The 25823-nt window shown below is 45.7% G+C and overlaps 1 protein-coding gene across 1 annotated transcript in view; it reads right to left on the bottom strand.

Moving 5' to 3' along the window:
• The window catches only part of MFHAS1 (multifunctional ROCO family signaling regulator 1), a 129176-nt gene extending 111425 nt beyond the window's left edge, over window positions 1-17751 (bottom strand). The window contains exon 1 of the mRNA XM_073636933.1: window positions 14503-17751. Within this exon, the coding sequence (XP_073493034.1) occupies window positions 14503-17377 (2875 nt within the window). The 5' untranslated portion in view covers window positions 17378-17751. The remainder of the gene's footprint in view (window positions 1-14502) is intronic.
• Window positions 17752-25823: the final 8072 nt, after the last annotated feature.

Genomic DNA, 25823 nt, shown 5'->3' with positions numbered 1-25823 from the left:
ACATTATAGAGGACGTCTAACATCCCCACCTACAAATGAACAAAACAGAAGAACCGTAATTAAGGGTGGGAACAAGGCGCAGTGCTATATAAAGCTAATACTGTGGCTAGTCTACGCAGCTTTTATATCTGCAAAAGATGGAAACTCTGTGTAATGAAGTGATGGAGAAATGCCAGGAATCGGAGAATGGGACATTTAATTCTACATCCTGCTGGGTTACTCACGGGCAATATTTGTGGAAGGTTACAAAGGTGTAAAAAGGAGTAAATGAGACACTTTTCACCGATAAACCCCATTTATGGACTAATTTGTGCAGCATCATTAGTGAAAGGTCAGTAGAGCCATATAATAATATAGTACATAGTGAACAAATTACTACAGATTTTGAGACAGTTTACTTTTTTTTAGAAGAACAAGACAATAAGTACCTCCATAATCCCCCAAAGAAAACAACCTAAAAAGTCAGATGCAAGAAGTAAATTAGCACATTGGCTACATTGCTGTTGTCATTTAGCGGCTACACTAGCTTGAAATTCCGTTCATGGAAGTGGAAAAAAATAAATGTCTAAAGGAAATGTAACTATAAATTCCAAACCACTTGTAATTAGAAATCATGCTCATTTTGTCTAATGAGGTAATAAAAAAAACATAAAATGGCTGCTATCTTGTTACAAGGTCAGGTGTCTGTGAGCATGTGCAGTAGGAAGCTCCACCGCTTCCTTTGATGTGTAGGAAGATGTGATCCCAGTTAATATTCTGAGAATACTGGAGATACCAGGGGTGCTGAAGTAAGAAGAAAGTGCTGCTCACACTGCTGTCACCAGGTCCGTCTTATCTAGTATTGGAGATACTAGTGGTGTTACGGTAAGAATCGGCCACTCACATTGCTGTCCACCTTGTCTTTCTTATCTAATACTGTAGATACCAGGAGTGCTGAGGTAAGAAGAGGCTGTTCACACAGCTGTCCACCCTGTCTATCTGATCTAATAGCGGTGATTCCAGGAGTGCCAAGGTAAGAAGAGGCTGCTCACACTGCTGTCCTCCCTCTCTTTCTGATTTAATACTGGAGATACCAAGGTACTGAGGTAATAAGAGCCTGGTCACACTGCTGTCCACCTTGTCTTTCCGATCTAATACTTGAAATTCCAGGAATGCTGTGGTAAGAAGAGGCTGCTCACACTGCTTCCACCCTGTCGTTCTGATCTAATACAGGAGATTCCAGGATTGCTGAGGTAAGAAGAGGCTGCACACACTCCTATCCACCCTGTATTTTCTGATCTAATACCAGAGATACCAGGAGTGCTGACATGAGAAGAAGCTGCTCACACCGCTGTGCTCCCTCTATTTCTGATCTAATGCTGGAAATTCCAGGAGTGCTGAGGTAAGAAGAGGCTGCTCACACTGCTGTTCTCCCTCTCTTTCTGATCTAATACTGGAAATACCCGGAGTACTGAGCTAAGAAGAGGCTGCTCACATTCCTGTCTACCCTGTCTTCCTGATCTAATATTGGAGATACCAGAGATGCTGAAGTAAGAAGAGGATGCTCACACTGCTGTATATTATGTCTTTCTGTATGCTCAGTGACTGCGGCAACCTGGAAGCAGTGCATGGTATAGCATATCTCCAGGTCACAGCAGAAGAGCTCCCTACTCAAAGGCACCTGTCCTATTAACATTTTAATACATGTTTCTCTCAATGTAACAAGATGGCAGTTATTTAAATTCTATAGTGATTTGCTAATTAAATCTATTCAAGAATTTATTACTAATGACATTTTAGTTATTTATTTTTGTTCCATTCCCATAGAAACCATTTAAAGGGGTTACATTTCCCCACTTGTTGTTGAAATCGCTTCAGCAGTCAAAAGCATGTGACCACTGCAGCTGATCACTGAGCATGAAACCGCTGCTGCTTCCAGTGATTGGCTGCAGTGGTCACAAGATTGGAGACGAGGTAGTGAGGAATAGCTGGAGCAACAGTTGGTGAATAAAGCTAATTTTGTTATTCTTAACAAGACAAGCCTAAGGATTATAAAAACTTGAACATGGACAACCTCTGCACTAGACTTACAAGCATCATTTGGTGCTTTCTTTTCACTGCAGGAGAAATGTAGGAACTTGCTACGCAGTTTGTGGGTGTATCTAAAGACAAACCCAAAGCCATGTCATGTAATATATTTATTCATAGCCCCCACACCATCACCCAAAAAACAATACTGCGGCTATACAGCTAGTAGTACGGTTGAATAAGGTACTGCTGTAACATCAAGGTGCATAATTTTTTTCCATCTGGTGCAGCAAATGCTGTCTTACCTGTTTTATAAGTGCGGCGATAATACCATATTACTGTCACTACTTCCCTCTTAGCTACAATAAACACCGGTGTCACACCTAGTCTCACTGAACCTGCACATAACAGGAGTACAAGGAACGCTTGGGCTGAAATGTCAACTATGCGTGTAAAATGAGCTTTACAGACACTGGTAATTTATGTCTTTGTCATCCATTGATCTGCCCACCAGACATGAAACACCATTATTTCACTGTCAGACACTTGGCACAGATGAAAAAAACCTGTGCAATGTTATTTAGAACAAAAAGAAAACTATCCTTGAAGGACATGTTAGAAAATTGCACATACAGTAATGCGGTACTCTACGTCTCTTATTAGAACGAGCGATAGATTTGGTAAGGGAGCATGGTGGAGAAATAAAGGGGCTGTCCGCTCACTACACATCTGGAGGCGGGCAGCACTGTCCTCATATATGATGTATATCAGAAAATGTGCACAATCGGCAGGTACTGCGCACGTCTACTTTTTATTGGAAAGCTCTAATATCCTGGAAGAAAACAGTGAAAGGTCCTACTTAGAGACAGCAAGCAGAGGTGTTAAAAACTGTGGAATTCCTACAGAAAGTATATTGGAAGACTGTGTGAAGTCACTTTAATTTGCTGAAACTAGAATAACCCCTTCTGCTAAATTTTATGAACTGCCATCCTCTGACATGTAAAGTCCTGAAACCTCGAAACGGCAAACTGCTCCCTGTTCCTTTGAATCGGTACTCAAAAAATGACAATGTTCATTCACTGATTAAAGGGGGTGTCCAGGATTAAAATGTTGATGGCCTATGAATATGAGCTTGGTGGGGGTCCCACACCTGGCACTTCCACCTGACGGCTGACATCTTCTTCAGAAGTGGCTCAATGTAAGCAATATACGACGTGGAACCCCACAGTTACATACATTGTTAATTGGCTGCTGCCAGATACTACAGTATATTTCCCTTTAAAGGGAATCTGTCAGCGGGTTTTTGCTATTTAATCTGAGAGCAGCATAATACAAGAGCCTGAATACAGTGATGTGTCACTTATTAGGCTGTATGCTGTAGTTTCAATACAATCAGTGTTTTATCAGCAGAAGATTATCACTGCCTGACTAGGTCTCATGTGCAGGGCAGTCAGGCAAATCTGTGTAACCCCACCTCTGATTAGCAGCTTGCTTGCAATGTACGCAGAAAGCTGCCAATCAGTGGTGTAGGCGTGGTTATACACAGCTCAGCACTGCTACATCTACAGCAGAAAAAGCAGGGATTCTATCAAAACTACACCCAGCAGTCCAGTAAGCGATACATTGCTGGAATCGAGGTCCCTTGCCCTATATTGTGCTGCTCTTAGATTACATAACAAAAACCTGCTGACATCCACTACCTGCGGCATATTTACAATGGACGGTCCTGGGGCACCATGATGCTACACATTGTCCATTCTTTATGGAGCAGATTTAAGCTAGTGGCCATGCGATCGATCGGGCAGCTGTATGTCGAGTGCCAGGGTAGCAGAGACTGTCCAACACCCAGGAGATATAGAAGAAACAGTTTTAACCGCTTCTGTCTTCTCCAATTTCCTATACACACACCATTTAATTAACCCTATTTATAGAACAGAGTCAGCGGCAAAACTGGAAGAAAAACTATCACAAAACATGCAAATAATAAAGTTACAGCTGTTAAATAAATGGCTAAAATGTGTCTGATCCAGAAGGACCAAAATACCCTGGCCCTGAACAGTTAAAAGACCACAACTGATTCCAACATGCTGAACTATATTCTCCTTAGATTGGACCCTGAGAGTCAATGTTGGAAACCACCCTGATATTCATGTTGTTCCGGAGCTTGGCTGCAGAAAAAGGACACATATATACTGATGCATTCAAAATGGACTCCCCATTAGGCTAGGGTCACATGACTGATATTCTCTCATCCGAGAAAATTATGCTAATCACACTGATCAGAGTTTGCAATTTTCTCGTATTTGGAGGATTTAAAAAAAAAATCTCTATCGTCTCCGTTCAATCTGTCTGTGAAAATCGGACTGCACTCAGATGTCGTTTGAGTGCGGCCTGATGTTTTCTATGGACCAATAGACATGAATGGGTAAGTGCCATCCGATTATTGGAGGCAACTTGTGCATGCTGCGACTTTTTCCTGGGACCAACTAGGTACGAGGAAAAGATCAGACATGTGCACAGCCCCACTGAATAACATGGGTGTGTCAAAATGACAGATAGAGCTCATCTGATTTATACGGCTGTCTGACTGCGCCCTCAGGCTACAGATCATGTACATTCCCTATTCATAGGACGGTAATTGGGATATTTGTTATTCAGATCAGTAATAAGGTAGAACAGTAATTTGTTTCTAGGGACACATGAATATTGTCGTATTTATTTCATACAAGTGTCCATATTCCCCTGTGTGTGATATATGGCACATAGCACAGTTTTATATTAGGGGCCATATATGTCTCGTGACAGCAGTTCTCTGTAAAGTTGTGCAACTTGTCTGCGAGTTGCAGAGTTCTGAATCTGTTGTAGATAAAACATCCAAGTTGCATGTCACAGCGACCTGCACTGAAGTCTATGGCGAGTGTGTCCCTTGTGACTCGTGACAGAAAATCCAACTCATTTGCAAACATTTGTGATTCAACGAGACGCCACAGCAAACCATTAGATGCGATATTGCAAGGCAACACTGCAAAGCGTAGCAGACAGAAGTAGCTAAAAGTACTAAAGCTATATAGGCACTCTGCTCTGGTCCTGGGCTTCCATTGCCTGTGAGTGGCAGAGCGTCCTCCTAGAAGCATTTCCAAAGAATAAACAGCGGGAATTCCTTTGTGCTCTACTAGTCAAACCAAAAAAGTCTATTCAGCCCAGAGCTTTCAGTATGATCAGGATCACAAAGTGCTGTGTACACACACAGAGCTGCAAGACAATGCCCAGAACAAGCAATTCTTTATTGAACGCTGCCTGTCACAGCCGCTACATAATGGGAGTCATGTCTATGCATTTGTCTTACATCCGCCGGACCTAGCCAAGGTCACAAATGCCAAACTAGACCGCAGTGCCTCTATATGTTTCACATGGTCAAAGAGAGAGGCCAAGGGGGTCATACTTAGGGGCTACCCCACTGTGCGGGAGGGCACACAAGTAGTGATCACATAGTGTCTATATATGTATGTACACACAGTATGACAGTATGCCTAGCTGTGGCCGGCACACTCAAGCTGACTTTAATCCAACACCAAGTTATTCGAGGAATCTCTAAGGCCTACTGCCAGAGCGAGGAAATGTTTAGTCTTGAGCTGCGCAGTAAATCATCCGTGTAAGAATGAGGTTCCTGAGCGCAGCAGTAGTTCTGTATCTAAGGAGCTCCCAGATCCTTCTCCCTCTGACAACTTCATATAGCAACACTTCTAGCAACTGTGCAGCTGTAGTGGCCTTGGTATCCAGATCTAATTATTACAAATACAAATATTATTACTAACCCAGTAGCCTTATACATAATTGAATCTTTACATTAAAGGAATAAGTATTATTATTATTTATTTATATAACACCATTGATTCCATGAAGAGATTACATACAAGATACATACCGTATATAAATTACAGTAAGCAAACTAACAATAATAGAATTATTCTTATTATTATGTCTAAAAGATCTCTAAATCTATATGACTTGTGAGCAGAACTAGAATATAAACTTTGATCCCTTTGCCTGAAAATCTAGCAAGTGAGCATATAAGAAACAACCTTTCATAGTTTCTATCACATTTATATTTTCATGTACAACTTGGAAGTCCTGTTGTAGCCCTTTCTAAATGACCTGCTCATGGCACAGGGAATAACAGGGACATTATTCAGAACTACTGGAATGGGTATGTGTAGGCAATGTAGTTCCATAGGTACCAGTAAATAGGGAAAGACATAGGAGAGCATATAATACAATTACCAATGAACATTCAGTGATAGTTAAAGCGAATCTATCACCAAGTTTTTGCTCCCCCATCTGAGAACAGTATAAGAGAGATGCAAAGACCCTGATTTCAGCAATGTATCACTTACTGGTCTGCTTGCTGTAGTTTTGATAAAATCATTCTTTTTTCTGCTGCAGACCTAGCAGTTCTCTAAATGCTGAGCTCTGTATAACCCCACCCACAACACTGATTGGCAGCTTTGTGTATACACTGTGCATAGGCATAAAGCTGCCAATCAGTGATGGGGGCAGCAATAGAGTGAGCTATTGAATACTGAAGACTATATTGCTACAGGATTACTAGTCCTCTCATTTAATCTCCTGCTGATAAAACAGTATTTTATCAAAACTGCAGCAAGCAGCCCAGTATAGGGCCCCAAACACAATAGATAGCTGCCTGGAAAATGATGGTGTGGCTGATCGTTCAGCCGACACCTATCGCTCCTGAATCCTCCGTAAACAGAAGAGTTCTTTCTTCTGAGCGCTCCTGTCTTCTCTACTAGAGTCACCGCCAGACTAATCTGGCAGTGGGTTATTTTGTTGAAGGATGAGCAGTCTGAAATTGGACATGCCGGATCCTTAGCCCTTAGCCCCCATACACATTAGTCTGCCAGCCAAGCCCACAGAAATTGGCAGGTTCAGATGACGTTAGGTTAATGTGTATGTTAAGTGACCCAGAGCTGAGGTCACAGTCTGATCCTCTACAATATGCTGCTCTCAGATAAGGTAGCAAAAGCCAGAGGTGACAGAGTCTCTTTAAGGAGTAGCCATTAAACACTGTTATACCTGTGGCAGTTTTGGAGCAGTCTCTCAGAACACTTTAGCTTATGTTATTATATTGATTTATGTTGATAGGACATAACATGCCGATACCAAAAACTCTACCGCATACATACAGCCGTACTGACAACAACATGTATTCCGCACCTTTAGGCTAGGGTCACAAGATGAGAGAGAATCGGTCCGATTGTGCTAATCACACTCTGATCAGAGTGTGATCTGATTTTCTCAGTTGTAGAGATTTAAAAAAAAAAATTCCCATCTTCTCAGTCAGTGAAAATCGGATTGCACTTGGATGTCATTTGAGTGCAGTCTGATTTCTTTCCACAGGCCCATAAACATGAATGGCCGAGTGCAATCCGATCGGATGCAACTCATGGATGCTGCAATTTTTTTCTTGGACCGACTCGGACATGTGCATGGTGCCACAGAATACCATGGGGGGCGAGTACTATCCATCAAAATAACGGATAGCACTCGTCCGATTTTTATGGTCATATGAGCTGGCCCTTAGGTTGGCAATGTGCTACAGGAAAGAACCTACAAGTTTTTGCCCCACATAATGGTACATCGCCCATTATATTCCTGGTGTCAGTTCTACAAGTCAAAAGATTTCTTAGGCGACCTCTCACATCACAACAGGGTTTGCTTTGTCACCAAGGAAAAGTGTGGATAGTCTGGATTGTCTGTGTGTGGTGTCTAGTAGACCAGCAGCTGGCCGGAGTAGACTGCGGTGCCTGGGGCTTGAACACTGGAGAGGTGGCATTGAGACTTAGGCCAGACTGGGCTTGTTCATCAAGAAAGCATCGGTGACCTACTGGCCGGAGCGGCTCTTCTATAGCAATAGAGGCAGTGGACTGGAGTGTGTAAAGTGTGAGGTAGAGCTGTGGAAATGCATGCACCTGGCAGGTGAGGGCACTCATCCTGATTTCACAGAGCAAGGCCTGGAGAATGTCTTGGTGGAAGCTGAGGAGCAGTGGGCTGAGTAGTGGACAGAAGGATTCTAGCTCAAAGCAGGGCAGTTTGCAGAACTGTGATGAGTGCCACCAAAGTGGTCTGGGCTGAGGATATATTGTCAGCCAGGGGACAGCTCGTTTCTGGGGTCGTGAGAGAAGTCAGCCTAAAGTGGTGTCAATGTGGGTTGGGTGGGCGCAGACTTACACAAAAGAGAGGTCACAGCAGCATGTAGGAGAGGCTGTGAAAGACATTAGTCCAGGAGGAACAGAAGAGAAGCTGAAGGTTGGAGGCCCAGAGGCCTGTAGACTGTCCTGAGGTGCAGTGGAGTAAGAACATTGTAGGAGGGGTCTGTTCAAGAATGGGTCCTTGGAATTAGGCAGGGAGTACCAATGACCCTCCTCTAGTTTGTTGTCTGTTCAAATTCCAGAAAGTTCCTAAACTAGATTGCAACCACTAAGCTTTAGTGCCCACTGGGAGACTTGTAACGATCCAGCTTGCTGTGCCATTGTAGTGTGAAAAGGACAAGTAAAAGGATTATGTTTTAACCAACTATTTCTTTAAAAAGGAACCACTTGACCACCCTCTTATACATGTAATTGCCACAACAGTGAATTGTGATTTAATCCCAACGTTTTCCCTATAGGTCAAAAGGAGAAAAACACCACATAACTGCCAATAAACTTAGATGAGTAGTTGACTAATATTAATTTTACAGACTTGTATCAGACTTCACAGGAGCATACCGTCCATATCATTATAATAAGAACACTGATATTTTGTAAAAAATATATATATATATATACAGTACAGACCAAAAGTTTGGACACACCTTCTCATTTAAAGATTCTTCTGTATTTTCCTGACTATGAAAATTGTACATTCACACTGAAGGCATCAAAACTATGAATTAACACATGTGGAATTATATACTTAACAAAAAAGTGTGAAACAACTGAAAATATGTCTTATATTCTAGGTTCTTCAAAGTAGCCACCTTTTGCTTTGATGACTGCTTTGCACACTCTTGGCATTCTCTTGATGAGCTTCAAGAGGTAGTCACCGGAAATGGTTTTCACTTCACAGGTGTGCCCTGTCAGGCTTAATAAGTGGGATTTCTTGCCTTATAAATGGGGTTGGGACCATCAGTTGTGTTGTGCAGAAGTCTGGTGGATACACAGCTGATAGTCCTACTGAATAGACTGTTAGAATTTGTATTATGGCAAGAAAATGCAGCTAAGTAAAGAAAAACAAGTGGCCATCATTACTTTAAGAAATGAAGGTCAGTCAGTCCGAAAAATTGGGCAAACTTTGAAAGTGTCCCCAAGTGCAGTTGCAAAAACCATCAAGCACTACAAAGAAACTGGCTCACATGAGGACCGTCCCAGGAAAGTAAGACCAAGAGTCACCTCTGCTTCTGAGGATAAGTTTATCTGAGTCACCAGCCTCAGAAATCGCTGGTTAACAGCAGCTCAGATTAGAGACCAGGTCAATGCCACACAGAGTTCTAGCAGCAGACACATCTCTACAACAACTGTTAAGAGGAGACTTTGTGCAGCAGGCCTTCATGGTAAAATAGCTGCTAGGAAACCACTGCTAAGGACAGGCAACAAGCAGAAGAGACTTGTTTGGGCTAAAGAACACAAGGAATGGACATTAGACCAGTGGAAATCTGTACTTTGGTCTGATGAGTCCAAATTTGAGATCTTTGGTTCCAACCACCGTGTTTTTGTGCGACGCAGAAAAGGTGAACGGATGGACTCTACATGCCTGGCTCCCACCGTGAAACATGGAGGAGGAGGTGTGATGGTGTGGGGGTGCTTTGCTGGTGACACTGTTGGGGATTTATTCAAAATTGAAGGCATACTGAACCTGCATGGCTACCACAGCATCTTGCAGCGGCATGCTATTCCATCCAGTTTGCGTTTAGTTGGACCATCATTTATTTTTCAACAGGACAATGACCCCAAACACACCTCCAGGCTGTGTAAGGGCTACTTGACCAAGAAGGAGAGTGATGGGGTGCTACGCCAGATGACCTGGCCACCACAGTCACCAGACCTGAACCCAATCGAGATGGTTTGGGGTGAGCTGGACCGCAGAGTGAAGGCAAAAGGGCCAACAAGTGCTAAGCATCTCTGGGAACTCCTTCAAGATTGTTGGAAGACCATTTCCGGTGACTACCTCTTGAAGCTCATCAAGAGAATGCCAAGAGTGTGCAAAGCAGTTATCAAAGCAAAAGGTGGCTACTTTGAAGAACCTAGAATATCAGACATATTTTCAGTTGTTTCACACTTTTTTGTTAAGCATATAATTCCACATGTGTTAATTCATAGTTTTGATGCCTTCAGTGTGAATGTACGATTTTCATAGTCATGAAAATACAGAAAAATCTTTAAATGAGGTGTGTCCAAACTTTTGGTCTGTACTATGTGTATATATATATATAAAAAATGTCCTACCATAGGATCCTTTAATCAGTTTTAGAATTTTATATATATATAAACACTGCAGTGGTTCCCTCCAGTAATGGAAGTGAAGATGTCTGTCCATCAGTCACCTGAGTGCTGCAGCCAATCGCTGGCCTCTGCAATGACTTCCGTAAGTGCAGCATGTGACTGCTGGGCCAGTGATTGGCTGTAGCAATCAGTAGACTGATGGATAGAATGTCATCACCATAGGACCAGGAGGGACCTTTTGAGTAGCAGAATATTCAAGGGTAAGTAATTGTTATTTATTTTAGCAATTTGTGACATCAAGGCCAATTTTATGTAAAAAACCCTTAAAAGCCTAACCCCAACCTCAAACCAATTTTGTGCGATGTAATAAATAGATTTTCTGTAACATATGACTCTAATAAATGATCTCTACTCAAGTTCTTCCTATTGTATATTCTGTTGCCTCCTTCAGTTTTGTTGTCTTTAACTACTTGTGTCAAAAACCAGGCTGATTGTTCTAAAGTCATATTGCAGAGCTATGGTATTACTAGTAAACATTCAGAGCCTAAGTGGAGTAGGTCTTTAAAATGATGCTAAAGACAAAACACAGCTTTTGCCAAAGTCTAGGTCTCTGCCAATGTAAAATAACTAAAAACAGAATTTATGTGAGAGGTCGGTGAGAAATTGGACGTGAGCATCTTTACTCCAGACAAAAGCTGGAAAATAACTGAGAACGCCACAAATAATGGCTTTTAATTAGCAGAATGTGACATTTTCACCTACAGTAACATTTCTAGTAAATATTTCTATACAGTCAGTACACTAAACTAAGTTACAAATTGCAAAATATCAACAAAAACATGAATTTCTTTATCTATAGAAATGGGTCATATCTGGTCACAGACTAGTTGTGTTAGACATATGGATCACTGAGACCTCCCTATCTGTATTACTACTGGAGTCATGTGCCATTAGACTTGCATCGTCCAAACCTGCCAATAACGATATGAAATCCCATGACAACGGATTGTTGAGAGGATCAGGATGCCTGATTTCGGACTGCGAATCCTTTTGTTCTCCCCGAGATAAGCCGCCATCAGACATGTTTGACAGCGGATCTCTCATAGAAAACACAGGAGCACTTGGCTGACTGAGTGCTCCAGGACAATGGACAGACAGCCGAGATGGCAGCTGGCCACTCGATTGACCAAACCATAGCTCGACCGAAAGCCATCGAGTGTGTATGGGGGGGGAGAGGGGGGATTTAGAGCTGAGAAAATGTGCTGAAAAGTGAAAACAAACTAGAGCAGGGGTGCACAAACTTTTTTGGTCCAAGGGTCACAAAGCTACAATGGATCACTCCCTAAGGCCACATTAAAACTTAAAGGGGTTTTCCGGCCTTAGGGTACATACAGTGACTGCAGACTTGTGAATCCTCACATCGCTCGCATTGCACAGTGTGAGCATTGTCTGGCGCCGGGAGCAGCAGCATGTGGTTACATGCCGACTAGACGTGCGCGGCCTCGCTCAATGCAAGTGAATTGAGTGAGGATGGACACATCTAGTCGGAATGTGGCCGGAAATATGCAAATCGCATACTTGCGGTCACATGACCGCCTTCTCACGGCACCAGAGAGTGAGAACAGCACTGGAAAATCCTCACAGTGCGCAGTGCGAGTGCTGTGAGGATTCACAAGTCTGCAGGCACAGTCACAGTAGTCTTATACCTAAGGCCGGACAACCCCTTTAATGATGTATTCTGAGTTGACAACAAACGCCATAAAAATCTGATCAGTAGGTTGTTCCATGGTTGGGACTTTTAGTTATGCAGTGACTTTCGTTTGTAACTCCAGGGCAAAGCAGTCATGATTCACACAAGCGCAGAAATCTCCATTGTAATCTATGATAGTTACCTAAACAGCCAATTGTTTTACATCCATCATAAACTAGGATGGAGAAAGCCAAATCAGTACTTTAAAAAATATATATTTGTGCACAGAACAGAGAGGAATCACAAATATGGAGGTGCCAAAAATGACTAATGGCATGTGCACCTCTGTAGTGTAGAGGATATTGTCTGTATAGATACATGGGACTTAGTATTAGAATTAGTTGGCCTCTTTTGTTATCTGATTCTATTCTGTAATATTTCACTTTGGACTTGGCATTAGGCTATTCTATACTCCTGCCGTAGCTTGCATGTAGTTCATGATCACATGTGCTTAGTTGTCAGTACATAGTCATCTGCTGATCACAGGCTGTGGAAACGTTTTATCTAACTTATTCTGTAACAAAACTTCTCAGTGTCAATGACCTCCTATAAAACAGGAAAGCGTCCTAATGATGGTCTTATGAGACACGTCACAGCTGTTCCCAAGGCAGAATAGTGTGTGTGTGTGTGTGTGTGTGAGAGTGAGTGAGTGAGTGAGTGTGTGTGTGTGTGTGAGAGAGTGAGTGAGTGAGTGTGTGTGTATGTGTGTGTGTGTGTGTGAGTGAGTGTGTGTGTGTGAGTGTGTGTGTGTGTGAGTGAGTGTGTGTGTGTGAGTGTGTGTGTGTGAGAGAGTGAGTGTGTGTGTGAGTGTGTGTGAGAGTGAGTGAGTGTGTGTGTGAGAGTGAGTGAGTGTGTGTGTGTGTGTGTGTGTGTGAGTGTGTGTGTGTGAGAGAGTGAGTGTGTGTGTGAGTGTGTGTGTGTGTGTGTGTGTGTTCACACGTTGGTGATGCAGGGCAATTTTTGCGGTTTAGCATAAAAAACAATGCACTTTACTGTGATTGCCAAAAAAAACTGCAACATGTGAATGCAGACTTATATTTTACCAGATGCACATTACAGCAAACAACCTAGAATTTCCTAATGTAATTTACTGACATTAAAGTAATATGCTGGTACTGCATACATATATCATAGTAAGGCTAGGGTAACATGAGTGTGTATTCTCTCATCCCAGAAATTCGGGTCAGTTATACAAATTAAACTCTGATCGGAGTATGACCGTTGTGTGCTCCGATTCTCTCAGATGAGGAGAAGATGGAGAAATCAATGTCTCCATTTTCTCAATTGTGTCAGTCTATGGAAATCAGACTGCACTCAGATGTCATCCGAGTGCAGTCCGATGTTTTCACCGGACAGACTCTGGGAATGTCAGGCATGTGCGCCGTCCCATAGAATAACATTGGTCCGATAATACTCTGACTTCACGTGTCCTTGTAATGTAATGGGCAGCACATTCATGCAACACAGATGGTATTGGCCTGCTGTCTGTTAAATCACAGACCCTTTTTTTTTCTCGGACCAATAGCCTACAAAAAACGGGCACATGAAAAGGTCCATAGATAATGTCTGCAAAAAAATAAAATACTGTAGACCATAGCTGAAAATTGCAAGTGTACATTAGGCGTTAGGGGCCATAAATGTGCTCCCTTCATATCCCTTTTTCAGGCACCCAAATCAGCCATGTGAGAGGACATTGCTATACAGCACCACAGATCTCAGCTATGTGGTTCTCCATATGTTGTTTACAGATGATTCTACTCAAACCTGAGTTTTCACTGCTACTTCTATGTTCACTGCTGATAAAAAGAAGTTTTCATCTCTTTTAAACTATGATCAACTTAAAGGGATCTAAACCTTTTACACATAAATCCCTTTATCTGTGACATGGCTGTATGAACCATAATACCATGCAGCATTGTTATCCATGTTGGTGTAATCCGTTATCTAAACAATGGATAGTTTCATTCTGGTTGTCATGGAAATGGCTGTGTTTACAAATACATGGTCTACAATAGATTGCCGTGATCATAACCATGGCAACTAGAAAAAAAACAACCATCGGTTGTATTTCTGCCTTTTTTCCTAAGACATTCAGACGAGAAGTCCGGATTTGGACATCTCAGTTTCTTCCGCACCATACTCTTATGTAACCCACTGTAATATACACATCTCTTCTCAAAAATCAAAGTAATGCAGAAATAAGCAGCATTGCCTATACAAGGGTTCCAGATAAAAGCAATATCTTACCTGGGAAGGTGTGCGGATTGGGTGATCCTCTCTTAAGGCACTTGGAGCATAGAACATGTACTGTGTAATACAGGCCGGGCCACTCTTGTAATAGTGTATTCAGCTCCTCTACCAAGGGGGTTATTGCCTGCCATGCAGTCCAGATATTAGGCAGTGAGGCATGGCTGGCAATAGACAAAATGTCTGACTGTAAGGCTCCTTTTGATGGTCGAAAGCTCACCACAACTGGCACTTTTCCCCTGTAGGCAAAGATCTGGAATTTACCATCCGAACGGTGCACTATATGACTATTAATCTGGACGCTAAAGCGGGCAAACAAGCCAGGTGGGAATATAAATGGAAAGCTGTATTCTATCTGAAGCTGCTCTACCGCAAGAGATTGTCCTGATATGTTTGTACCATTGATCCAGGCCTCGGCATGAGGCACCTCGTTCTTTACATAGCATGGGAACTTATACCAAGCAGTGGCCCCATTCAATGGTTTGGACTTGGGTTTATTGATACAGTAACACAGCCCCATCTTCTCCAAAAGTTCTAGTATGAGCTGCAAGTCTTGTTGGGTTTTGATATGAGGCTTAAGTAGTAATTTAATGACGTGAGTGGGCAATAGTCCGTGAAGCAAAAACCCTTCCACATAATGATGTAATTGGGTAGCCCTCAAGTCGTCCACATTAGCGTCGCTCATAAGTTTCTGTAATAAGACAGAGGCGTCCCTCTGGAAAAAGACATTCAAGATGTCAATCAGTTTTGTCAGATTATGAAAAACATACTCTTTAAGAGTGGCATTGTCTTCAAAGTAGAGCAGCTTGCCGCTCTCGTGTAAATAAGACAGGGCACTTTGCAGCCTGTCCTCGGTAAGGCCGGCCTGTAGGCCGAGACGTGCCGAATCCCACCAGGTCAGCCAGAGCTCCTGAGGTTTAAAGTGCAATTCTTCCAGCATTTGCCAAGATTTGGGAAGAACTCGATGCAAATTTGGGAAAATCTCCCTGTGTTCTGCGACAGAAAGAAGCTTTTCCCTCAAGCGCCTAATGTTGGAATAATTGTGGCAGCTAACACAGAGGACAGGGGAGAGAATCTGAAGACGATTATTCATTAAGTATTGGAACTGGGCTTTCTTCCTCCTCAGATTTTTATCGCTGACACCATAAAAAGCTGTATGAGGGTTTGAGGCACGCATGTCATGGTCTTGGCTAAGAGCTTCATCAACAGTCTGTGCCAGGTTTTGTAAGGTCTCCGAATCCTTCTTCTCCTGCAGAGCTATCTGATGGTGGATATCAAGGCATTTCTCTTCAATGTCTGTCTCCTCACATAAATCTGCATGAGTCCCTACTATGCATACAACTGCATGTGGTACCTTGGCACTGATAAAATGTAGAAAATAGCCTACAGACGTATAAAACTGCTTAGAAACATAGGACCTTAGATTAACGGCTAGGATGTATAAAGCACCGGGGGAAAGGAAGAAAGGGTTAATAATGTCGTAGCTCTGGTCCCCAGCTAAATCATACACTATAAAAGTCAGTCCTCGCTCAGCATCAGCTGTCCAGTTAGTGACCTCAATCCCCGTATTGCCCAGTATGCAGCTGGCCTGCTGGCCGTCCGTCAGGCAATGCCTCAGCACAGTTTTGCCTGCATCCTTTAGGCCAGTGAGGACTAATTTTAACCTTGGCTTCACCGCAGGTTGTGAATGGGCAAGTTCTTTCTGATAAGCAGCAATGTAAGGGATCCCTTTCATACACACCTCATAAGGAGGCTGAATTAAAGGGTTGTCTTTGATCTTCCAGATATTGACTTTGGACAGCTTCCCAAAGTTATCTGGGAGAATTGCTATTTGGTTACCTTGCAATACCAGCTCCTCCAGTAAGCCCAGTTCCACAATGGTGTCTGGCAAGTACCTAATCCTGTTGTTATCCAGCCACAGAGTGACCAGCCTGAAGACGCTGGAGATGCCCTCTGGCAGCACAGTCAGCTTATTCCGGCTCAGGTAGACCTCCTCCAGGTCCTGGAGCACTAGCAGGGTCCTGGGGAAGTCCTGGAAGCTGTTGGAGGACAGGTTGATCATCCTCAGTCTCTGCAGGGACCCAAAGCCCTCAGGTAAGGAGGAGAGGTTGTTATTGTCCAGCATCAGGCTCTCCAGATGCTTCAGCTCACAGAAGGAGTCCGGTAAGGAGAAGAGTCCGGTGCTGCTCAGCCACAGGATCTTCAGAGGCTTCATGGCCTGTATGCCATCAGGAAGGGAGCCGGCGCAGCTGCTGCAGAGCATCTTGTTCCCAGAGAAGTCCAGCTCCTCCAGTGCAGGGAGCTGCAGGATCTGCTGGGGGAAGCTGCCCAGCTCGTTGTGGTCCAGGTCCAGGGCTCGCAGCCGGGACAGCCCCTGCATAGTGTCAGGCAGGTGGCTCACACGGTTGAAGCTGACGTCCAGCTCCTCCAGGTGGCCCAGGGCGCCGATCTGCCGGGGCAGGGTGTGCAGCTGGTTGTGGCTCAGGCACAGCTTCTTCAGCTGGCTCAGCAGCCCCACCGCCTCGGTCAGGCAGGCCAGCCGGTTGTGGCTCATGTCCAGCTCGGTGAGCCTGCCCAGCTGGTACACGGCGGAGGGCACGCTCAGCAGCTTGTTCCTGCGCAGGATCAGCACATGCAGCTTGCCCGCAGACAGGCTCCGCAGGCCATCGGGCACGTCCTCCAGGGAGTTGTTGCCCAGGTTCAGCACCTCCACATCGCCCAGGTCCTCGGGCAGGACGAGCTTGCTCTGCTCGCCACAGCTGAGGGTGAGCTGGCGCAGGCTGCTCCGCAGCTTCCTGGAGCGCAGAGCCGCGTCCCTCCATAGGCGGGCAGTCTTCAGGTCACAGGCATCCTTAGGTGCTGCTGCCATCATCATGGAGACGGGGAGGGGGCGCCTGTCAGTGATGCAGCATGGTGCACCAGTCACCGCGATGGTGGCGCCGCCTCAGGACTGCCGGGAGGAGCAGGGGGCACGCAGGAGCCCGCTGACAGGGTGGCATGCTTCTTCATGAGAGAATGCCAGCCGGGGGCTAGGACTGGCTGCCCACCGGCCAGGGCAGGGCAATGGTGGCAGCTGGGCTGTGCCGCAGGGAGGGGAGGATGGAGGGACGGCTCCAGCTATTGTCTCCGCTGATGTCCTTGTGAAGGCGGAGTGTCGGCAGCGGCGGCGGCTGGAGTGTCAGTGCTGCCTCCGTGGAGATGACTCTTAACCTGCTCCTCTCTCCTCCCTAGAAAATCACAGGGTGGGGACTGTCTGGGGAAGAGAAATAGCCCACGAGTGGAAGTGCGCGTCCTGCTCTGTGGAGGCGAGGCGCCACCTAGCGCTCACAGCTATGGTGACATGGTAGTGTATGGAGAGTGCTGTGCCAGGAGGTGCCTCATCCACTCTGCCCGCTGCTGCTAGCCTGTGTGACTTGTAAGCCAAGGCTACTGAGTACAGGCACATGTACGTGTAAGAGTGCAGGCACACGTATGTGTAAGAGTGCAGGCACACGTATGTGTAAGAGTGCAGGCACACGTATGTGTAAGAGTGCAGGCACACGTATGTGTAAGAGTGCAGGCACACGTATGTGTAAGAGTGCAGGCACATGTACGTGTAAGAGTGCAGGCACGAGTATGTGTAAGAGTGCAAGCACGAGTATGTGTAAGAGTAGAGGCACACGTATGTGTAAGAGTGCAGGCACGAGTATGTGTAAGAGTAGAGGCACACGTATGTGTAAGAGTAGAGGCACATGTACGTGTAAGAGTGCAGGCACGAGTATGTGTAAGAGTGCAGGCACGAGTATGTGTAAGAGTGCAAGCACGAGTATGTGTAAGAGTAGAGGCATACGTATGTGTAAGAGTGCAGGCACGAGTATGTGTAAGAGTAGAGGCACACGTATGTGTAAGTAGAGGCACGTACGTGTAAGAGTGCAGGCACGAGTATGTGTAAGAGTGCAAGCACGAGTATGTGTAAGAGTGCAAGCACGAGTATGTGTAAGAGTAGAGGCACACGTATGTGTAAGAGTGCAGGCACGAGTATGTGTAAGAGTAGAGGCACACGTATGTGTAAGAGTAGAGGCACATGTACGTGTAAGAGTGCAGGCACGAGTATGTGTGAGAGTGCAAGCACGAGTATGTGTAAGAGTAGAGGCACACATATGTGTAAGAGTGCAGGCACACGTATGTGTAAGAGTGCAGGCACGAGTATGTGTAAGAGTAGAGGCACACGTATGTGTAAGAGTGCAGGCACACGTATGTGTAAGAGTGCAGGCACACGTATGTGTAAGAGTGCAGGCACGAGTATGTGTAAGAGTGCAAGCACGAGTATGTGTAAGAGTAGAGGCACACGTATGTGTAAGAGTGCAGGCACACGTATGTGTAAGAGTGCAGGCACGAGTATGTGTAAGAGTAGAGGCACACGTATGTGTAAGAGTGCAGGCACACGTATGTGTAAGAGTGCAGGCACGAGTATGTGTAAGAGTAGAGGCACACGTATGTGTAAGAGTGCAGGCACACGTATGTGTAAGAGTGCAGGCACGAGTATGTGTAAGAGTAGAGGCACACGTATGTGTAAGAGTGCAGGCACACGTATGTGTAAGAGTGCAGGCACGAGTATGTGTAAGAGTAGAGGCACACGTATGTGTAAGAGTGCAGGCACACGTATGTGTAAGAGTAGAGGCACACGTATGTGTAAGAGTAGAGGCACACGTATGTGTAAGAGTGCAGGCACACGTATGTGTAAGAGTGCAGGCACGAGTATGTGTAAGAGTGCAGGCACGAGTATGTGTAAGAGTGCAAGCACGAGTATGTGTAAGAGTAGAGGCACACGTATGTGTAAGAGTGCAGGCACACGTATGTGTAAGAGTGCAGGCACGAGTATGTGTAAGAGTAGAGGCACACGTATGTGTAAGAGTGCAGGCACACGTATGTGTAAGAGTGCAGGCACGAGTATGTGTAAGAGTAGAGGCACACGTATGTGTAAGAGTGCAGGCACACGTATGTGTAAGAGTGCAGGCACGAGTATGTGTAAGAGTAGAGGCACACGTATGTGTAAGAGTGCAGGCACACGTATGTGTAAGAGTGCAGGCACGAGTATGTGTAAGAGTAGAGGCACACGTATGTGTAAGAGTGCAGGCACACGTATGTGTAAGAGTAGAGGCACACGTATGTGTAAGAGTAGAGGCACACGTATGTGTAAGAGTGCAGGCACACGTATGTGTAAGAGTGCAGGCACGAGTATGTGTAAGAGTGCAGGCACGAGTATGTGTAAGAGTGCAGGCACACGTATGTGTAAGAGTACAGGAACGAGTATGTGTAAGAGTGCAGGCACACGTATGTGTAAGAGTAGAGGCACACGTATGTGTAAGAGTACAGGAACGAGTATGTGTAAGAGTGCAGGCACACGTATGTGTAAGAGTGCAGGCACACGTATGTGTAAGAGTGCAGGCACATGTACGTGTAAGAGTACAGGCACGAGTATGTGTAAGAGTGAGGGCACACATATGTGTAATAGTAGAGGCACACGTATGTGTAAAAGTAGAGGCACACGTAAGAGTAGAGGCACACGTACGAGTAAGAGTGCAGGCACGAGTATGTGTAAGAGTAGAGGCACACGTATGTGTAAGAGTGCAGGCACGAGTATGTGTAAGAGTGCAGGCACGAGTATGTGTAAGAGTAGAGGCACACGTATGTGTAAGAGTGCAGGCACGAGTATGTGTAAGAGTGCAGGCACACGTATGTGTAAGAGTGCAGGCAAACGTATGTGTAAGAGTAGAGGCACACGTATGTGTAAGAGTACAGGCACGAGTATGTGTAAGAGTAGAGGCACACGTATGTGTAAGAGTGCAGGCACGAGTATGTGTAAGAGTGCAGGCACACGTATGTGTAAGAGTGCAGGCAAACGTATGTGTAAGAGTAGAGGCACACGTATGTGTAAGAGTGCAGGCACGAGTATGTGTAAGAGTGCAGGCATGAGTATGTGTAAGAGTGCAGGCACACGTATGTGTAAGAGTGCAGGCACGAGTATGTGTAAGAGTGCAGGCACGAGTATGTGTAAGAGTAGAGGCACACGTATGTGTAAGAGTAGAGGCACACGTACGAGTAAGAGTGCAGGCACGAGTATGTGTAAGAATAGAGGCACACGTACGAGTAAGAGTGCAGGCACGAGTATGTGTAAGAGTAGAGGCACACGTGCGAGTAAGAGTAGAGGCACACGTGCGAGTAAGAGTGCAGGCACACGTACAAGTAAGAGTGCAGGCACACGTACGAGTAAGAGTGCAGGCACACGTAAGAGTGCAGGCACGAGTATGTGTAAGAGTGCAGGCACACGTACGAGTAAGAGTGCAGGCACACGTACGAGTAAGAGTGCAGGCACACGTACGTGTAAGAGTGCAGGCACACGTACGTGTAAGAGTGCAGGCACACGTACGAGTAAGAGTGCAGGCACGAGTATGTGTAAGAGTGCAGGCACACGTACGAGTAAGAATGCAGGCACACGTACGAGTAAGAGTGCAGGCACACGTATGTGTAAGAGTGCAGGCACACGTACGAGTAAGAGTGCAGGCACGAGTATGTGTAAGAGTGCAGGCACACCTACGAGTAAGAGTGCAGGCACACGTACGAGTAAGAGTGCAGGCACACGTACGAGTAAGAGTGCAGGCACACGTATGTGTAAGAGTGCAGGCACACGTACGAGTAAGAGTGCAGGCACACGTATGTGTAAGAGTGCAGGCACACGTAAGAGTGCAGGCACACGTACGTGTAAGAGTGCAGGCACAGGTACGAGTAAGAGTGCAGGCACGAGTATGTGTAAGAGTGCAGGCACACGTATGTGTAAGAGTAGAGGCACACGTATGTGTAAGAGTACAGGCACGAGTATGTGTAAGAGTGCAGGCACGAGTATGTGTAAGAGTAGAGGCACACGTATGTGTAAGAGTGCAGGCACGAGTATGTGTAAGAGTGCAGGCACACGTATGTGTAAGAGTGCAGGCACACGTATGTGTAAGAGTGCAGGCACGAGTATGTGTAAGAGTAGAGGCACACGTATGTGTAAGAGTGCAGGCACGAGTATGTGTAAGAGTGCAGGCACGAGTATGTGTAAGAGTAGAGGCACACGTATGTGTAAGAGTAGAGGCACACGTATGTGTAAGAGTGCAGGCACGAGTATGTGTAAGAGTAGAGGCACACGTATGTGTAAGAGTAGAGGCACGAGTATGTGTAAGAGTGCAGGCACGAGTATGTGTAAGAGTAGAGGCACACGTATGTGTAAGAGTACAGGCACGAGTATGTGTAAGAGTGCAGGCACGAGTATGTGTAAGAGTAGAGGCACACGTATGTGTAAAAGTGCAGGCACACGTATGTGTAAGAGTGCAGGCACGAGTATGTGTAAGAGTAGAGGCACACGTATGTGTAAGAGTACAGGCACGAGTATGTGTAAGAGTGCAGGCACGAGTATGTGTAAGAGTAGAGGCACACGTATGTGTAAAAGTGCAGGCACACGTATGTGTAAGAGTACAGGCACGAGTATGTGTAAGAGTGCAGGCACACGTATGTGTAAGAGTGCAGGCACACGTATGTGTAAGAGTAGAGGCACACGTACGTGTAAGAGTACAGGCACGAGTATGTGTAAGAGTGCAGGCACACGTATGTGTAATAGTAGAGGCACACGTATGTGTAAGAGTACAGGCACACGTATGTGTAAGAGTAGAGGCACACGTACGAGTAAGAGTGCAGGCACGAGTATGTGTAAGAGTAGTGGCACATGTACGTGTAAGAGTAGAGGCACACGTATGTGTAAGAGTAGAGGCACACGTATGTGTAAGAGTAGAGGCACACGTATGTGTAAGAGTACAGGCACGAGTATGTGTAAGAGTGCAGGCACGAGTATGTGTAAGAGTAGAGGCACACGTATGTGTAAAAGTGCAGGCACACGTATGTGTAAGAGTACAGGCACGAGTATGTGTAAGAGTGCAGGCACACGTATGTGTAAGAGTGCAGGCACACGTATGTGTAAGAGTAGAGGCACACGTACGTGTAAGAGTACAGGCACGAGTATGTGTAAGAGTGCAGGCACACGTATGTGTAAGAGTAGAGGCACACGTATGTGTAAGAGTAGAGGCACACGTAAGAGTAGAGGCACACGTACGAGTAAGTGCAGGCACGAGTATGTGTAAGAGTAGAGGCACACGTACGTGTAAGAGTGCAGGCACGAGTATGTGTAAGAGTAGAGGCACACGTATGTGTAAGAGTAGAGGCACACGTATGTGTAAGAGTAGAGGTACACGTACGAGTAAGAGTGCAGGCACGAGTATGTGTAAGAGTAGAGGCACACGTACGAGTAAGAGTGCAGGCACGAGTATGTGTAAGAGTAGAGGCACACGTACGAGTAACAGTGCAGGCACATGTACGTGTAAGAGTAGAGGCACACGTACGAGTAAGAGTGCAGGCACTAGTATGTGTAAGAGTAGAGGCACACGTACGAGTAAGAGTAGAGGCACACGTATGTGTAAGAGTGCAGGCACACGTATGTGTAAGAGTAGAGGCACACGTACGTGTAAGAGTACAGGCACGAGTATGTGTAAGAGTGCAGGCACGAGTATGTGTAAGAGTATAGGCACACGTATGTGTAAGAGTAGAGGCACACGTATGTGTAAGAGTACAGGCACGAGTATGTGTAAGAGTGCAGGCACGAGTATGTGTAAGAGTAGAGGCACACGTATGTGTAAAAGTGCAGGCACACGTATGTGTAAGAGTACAGGCACGAGTATGTGTAAGAGTGCAGGCACACGTATGTGTAAGAGTGCAGGCACACGTATGTGTAAGAGTAGAGGCACACGTACGTGTAAGAGTACAGGCACGAGTATGTGTAAGAGTGCAGGCACACGTATGTGTAAGAGTAGAGGCACACGTATGTGTAAGAGTAGAGGCACACGTAAGAGTAGAGGCACACGTACGAGTAAGAGTGCAGGCACGAGTATGTGTAAGAGTAGAGGCACACGTACGTGTAAGAGTGCAGGCACGAGTATGTGTAAGAGTAGAGGCACACGTATGTGTAAGAGTAGAGGCACACGTACGAGTAAGAGTGCAGGCACGAGTATGTGTAAGAGTAGAGGCACACGTACGAGTAAGAGTGCAGGCACGAGTATGTGTAAGAGTAGAGGCACACGTACGAGTAAGAGTGCAGGCACATGTACGTGTAAGAGTAGAGGCACACGTACGAGTAAGAGTGCAGGCACTAGTATGTGTAAGAGTAGAGGCACACGTACGAGTAAGAGTAGAGGCACACGTATGTGTAAGAGTGCAGGCACACGTATGTGTAAGAGTAGAGGCACACGTACGTGTAAGAGTACAGGCACGAGTATGTGTAAGAGTGCAGGCACACGTATGTGTAAGTAGAGGCACACGTATGTGTAAGAGTAGAGGCACACGTAAGAGTGCAGGCACAAGTATGTGTAAGAGTAGAGGCACACGTATGTGTAAGAGTGCAGGCACACGTATGTGTAAGAGTAGAGGCACAAAGACGAGTAAGAGTGCAGGCATGAGTATGTGTAAGAGTAGAGGCACACGTATGTGTAAGAGTAGAGGCACACGTATGTGTAAGAGTAGAGGCACACGTACGAGTAAGAGTGCAGGCACGAGTATGTGTAAGAGTAGAGGCACACGTACGAGTAAGAGTGCAGGCACGAGTATGTGTAAGAGTAGAGGCACACGTACGAGTAAGAGTGCAGGCACGAGTATGTGCAAGAGTGCAGGCACACGTACAAGTAAGAGTGCAGGCACACGTACGAGTAAGAGTGCAGGCACACGTACGTGTAAGAGTGCAGGCACACGTACGGGTAAGAGTGCAGGCACACGTACGTGTAAGAGTGCAGGCACACGTACGTGTAAGAGTGCAGGCACACGTACGTGTAAGAGTGCAGGCACACGTACGAGTAAGAGTGCAGGCACGAGTATGTGTAAGAGTGCAGGCACACGTACGAGTAAGAGTGCAGGCACGAGTATGTGTAAGAGTGCAGGCACACGTACGAGTAAGAGTGCAGGCACACGTACGAGTAAGAGTGCAGGCACACGTACGTGTAAGAGTGCAGGCACACGTACGAGTAAGAGTGCAGGCACGAGTATGTGTAAGAGTGCAGGCACACGTACGTGTAAGAGTGCAGGCACACGTACGAGTAAGAGTGCAGGCACGAGTATGTGTAAGAGTGCAGGCACACGTACGAGTAAGAGTGCAGGCACACGTATGTGTAAGAGTGCAGGCACACGTACGAGTAAGAGTGCAGGCACGAGTATGTGTAAGAGTGCAGGCACACGTACGAGTAAGAGTGCAGGCACACGTACGAGTAAGAGTGCAGGCACACGTATGTGTAAGAGTGCAGGCACACGTACAAGTAAGAGTGCAGGCACACGTACAAGTAAGAGTGCAGGCACACGTAAGAGTGCAGGCACACGTACGTGTAAGAGTGCAGGCACAGGTACGAGTAAGAGTGCAGGCACGAGTATGTGTAAGAGTGCAGGCACACGTACGAGTAAGAATGCAGGCACATGTACGAGTAAGAGTGCAGGCACACGTATGTGTAAGAGTGCAGGCACACGTACGAGTAAGAGTGCAGGCACACGTACGAGTAAGAGTGCAGGCACACGTATGTGTAAGAGTGCAGGCACACGTAAGAGTGCAGGCACACGTACGTGTAAGAGTGCAGGCACACGTACGAGTAAGAGTGCAGGCACACGTATGTGTAAGAGTATAGGAACATGTATGAGTAGAGGCACACGTATGTGTAAGAGTAGAGGCACACGTATGAGAGAGTGCAGGCACATGTACGTGTAAGAGTATAGGCACACGTATGTGTAAGAGTGCAGGCACACGTACGAGTAAGAGTGCAGGCACACATATGTGTAAGAGTGCAGGCACACGTACGAGTAAGGGTGCAGGCACACGTCTGTGTAAGAGTGCACGCACACTTATGTGTAAGAGTGCAGGCACACGTATGTGTAAGAGTATAGGCACACGTATGAGTAAGAGTATAGGCACACGTATGTGTAAGAGTATAGGCACACGTATGAGTAGAGGCACACGTATGTATATGAGTGCAGGCACATGTATGTGTAAGAGTGCAGGCACATGTATGAGTAGAGGCACACGTATGTGTAAGAGTGCAGGCACATGTATGAGTAGAGGCACATGTATGTGTAAGAGTATAGGCACACATATGTGTAAGAGTATAGGCACACGTATGTGTAAGAGTATAGGCACACCTATGAGTAGAGGCACACATATGTATATGAGTGCAGGCACTTGTATATGTAAGAGTGCAGGCACATGTATGTGTAAGACTGCAGGC

Source organism: Phyllobates terribilis, unplaced genomic scaffold, assembly GCF_046119375.1.
Source record: "Phyllobates terribilis strain yellow unplaced genomic scaffold, ASM4611937v1 Scaffold_1__5_contigs__length_1240528914, whole genome shotgun sequence".
NCBI classification, from domain to species: domain Eukaryota; kingdom Metazoa; phylum Chordata; class Amphibia; order Anura; family Dendrobatidae; genus Phyllobates; species Phyllobates terribilis.
Note: the sequence above shows the minus strand (reverse complement) of the source record. Positions and strands in the feature narration are given on the sequence as shown.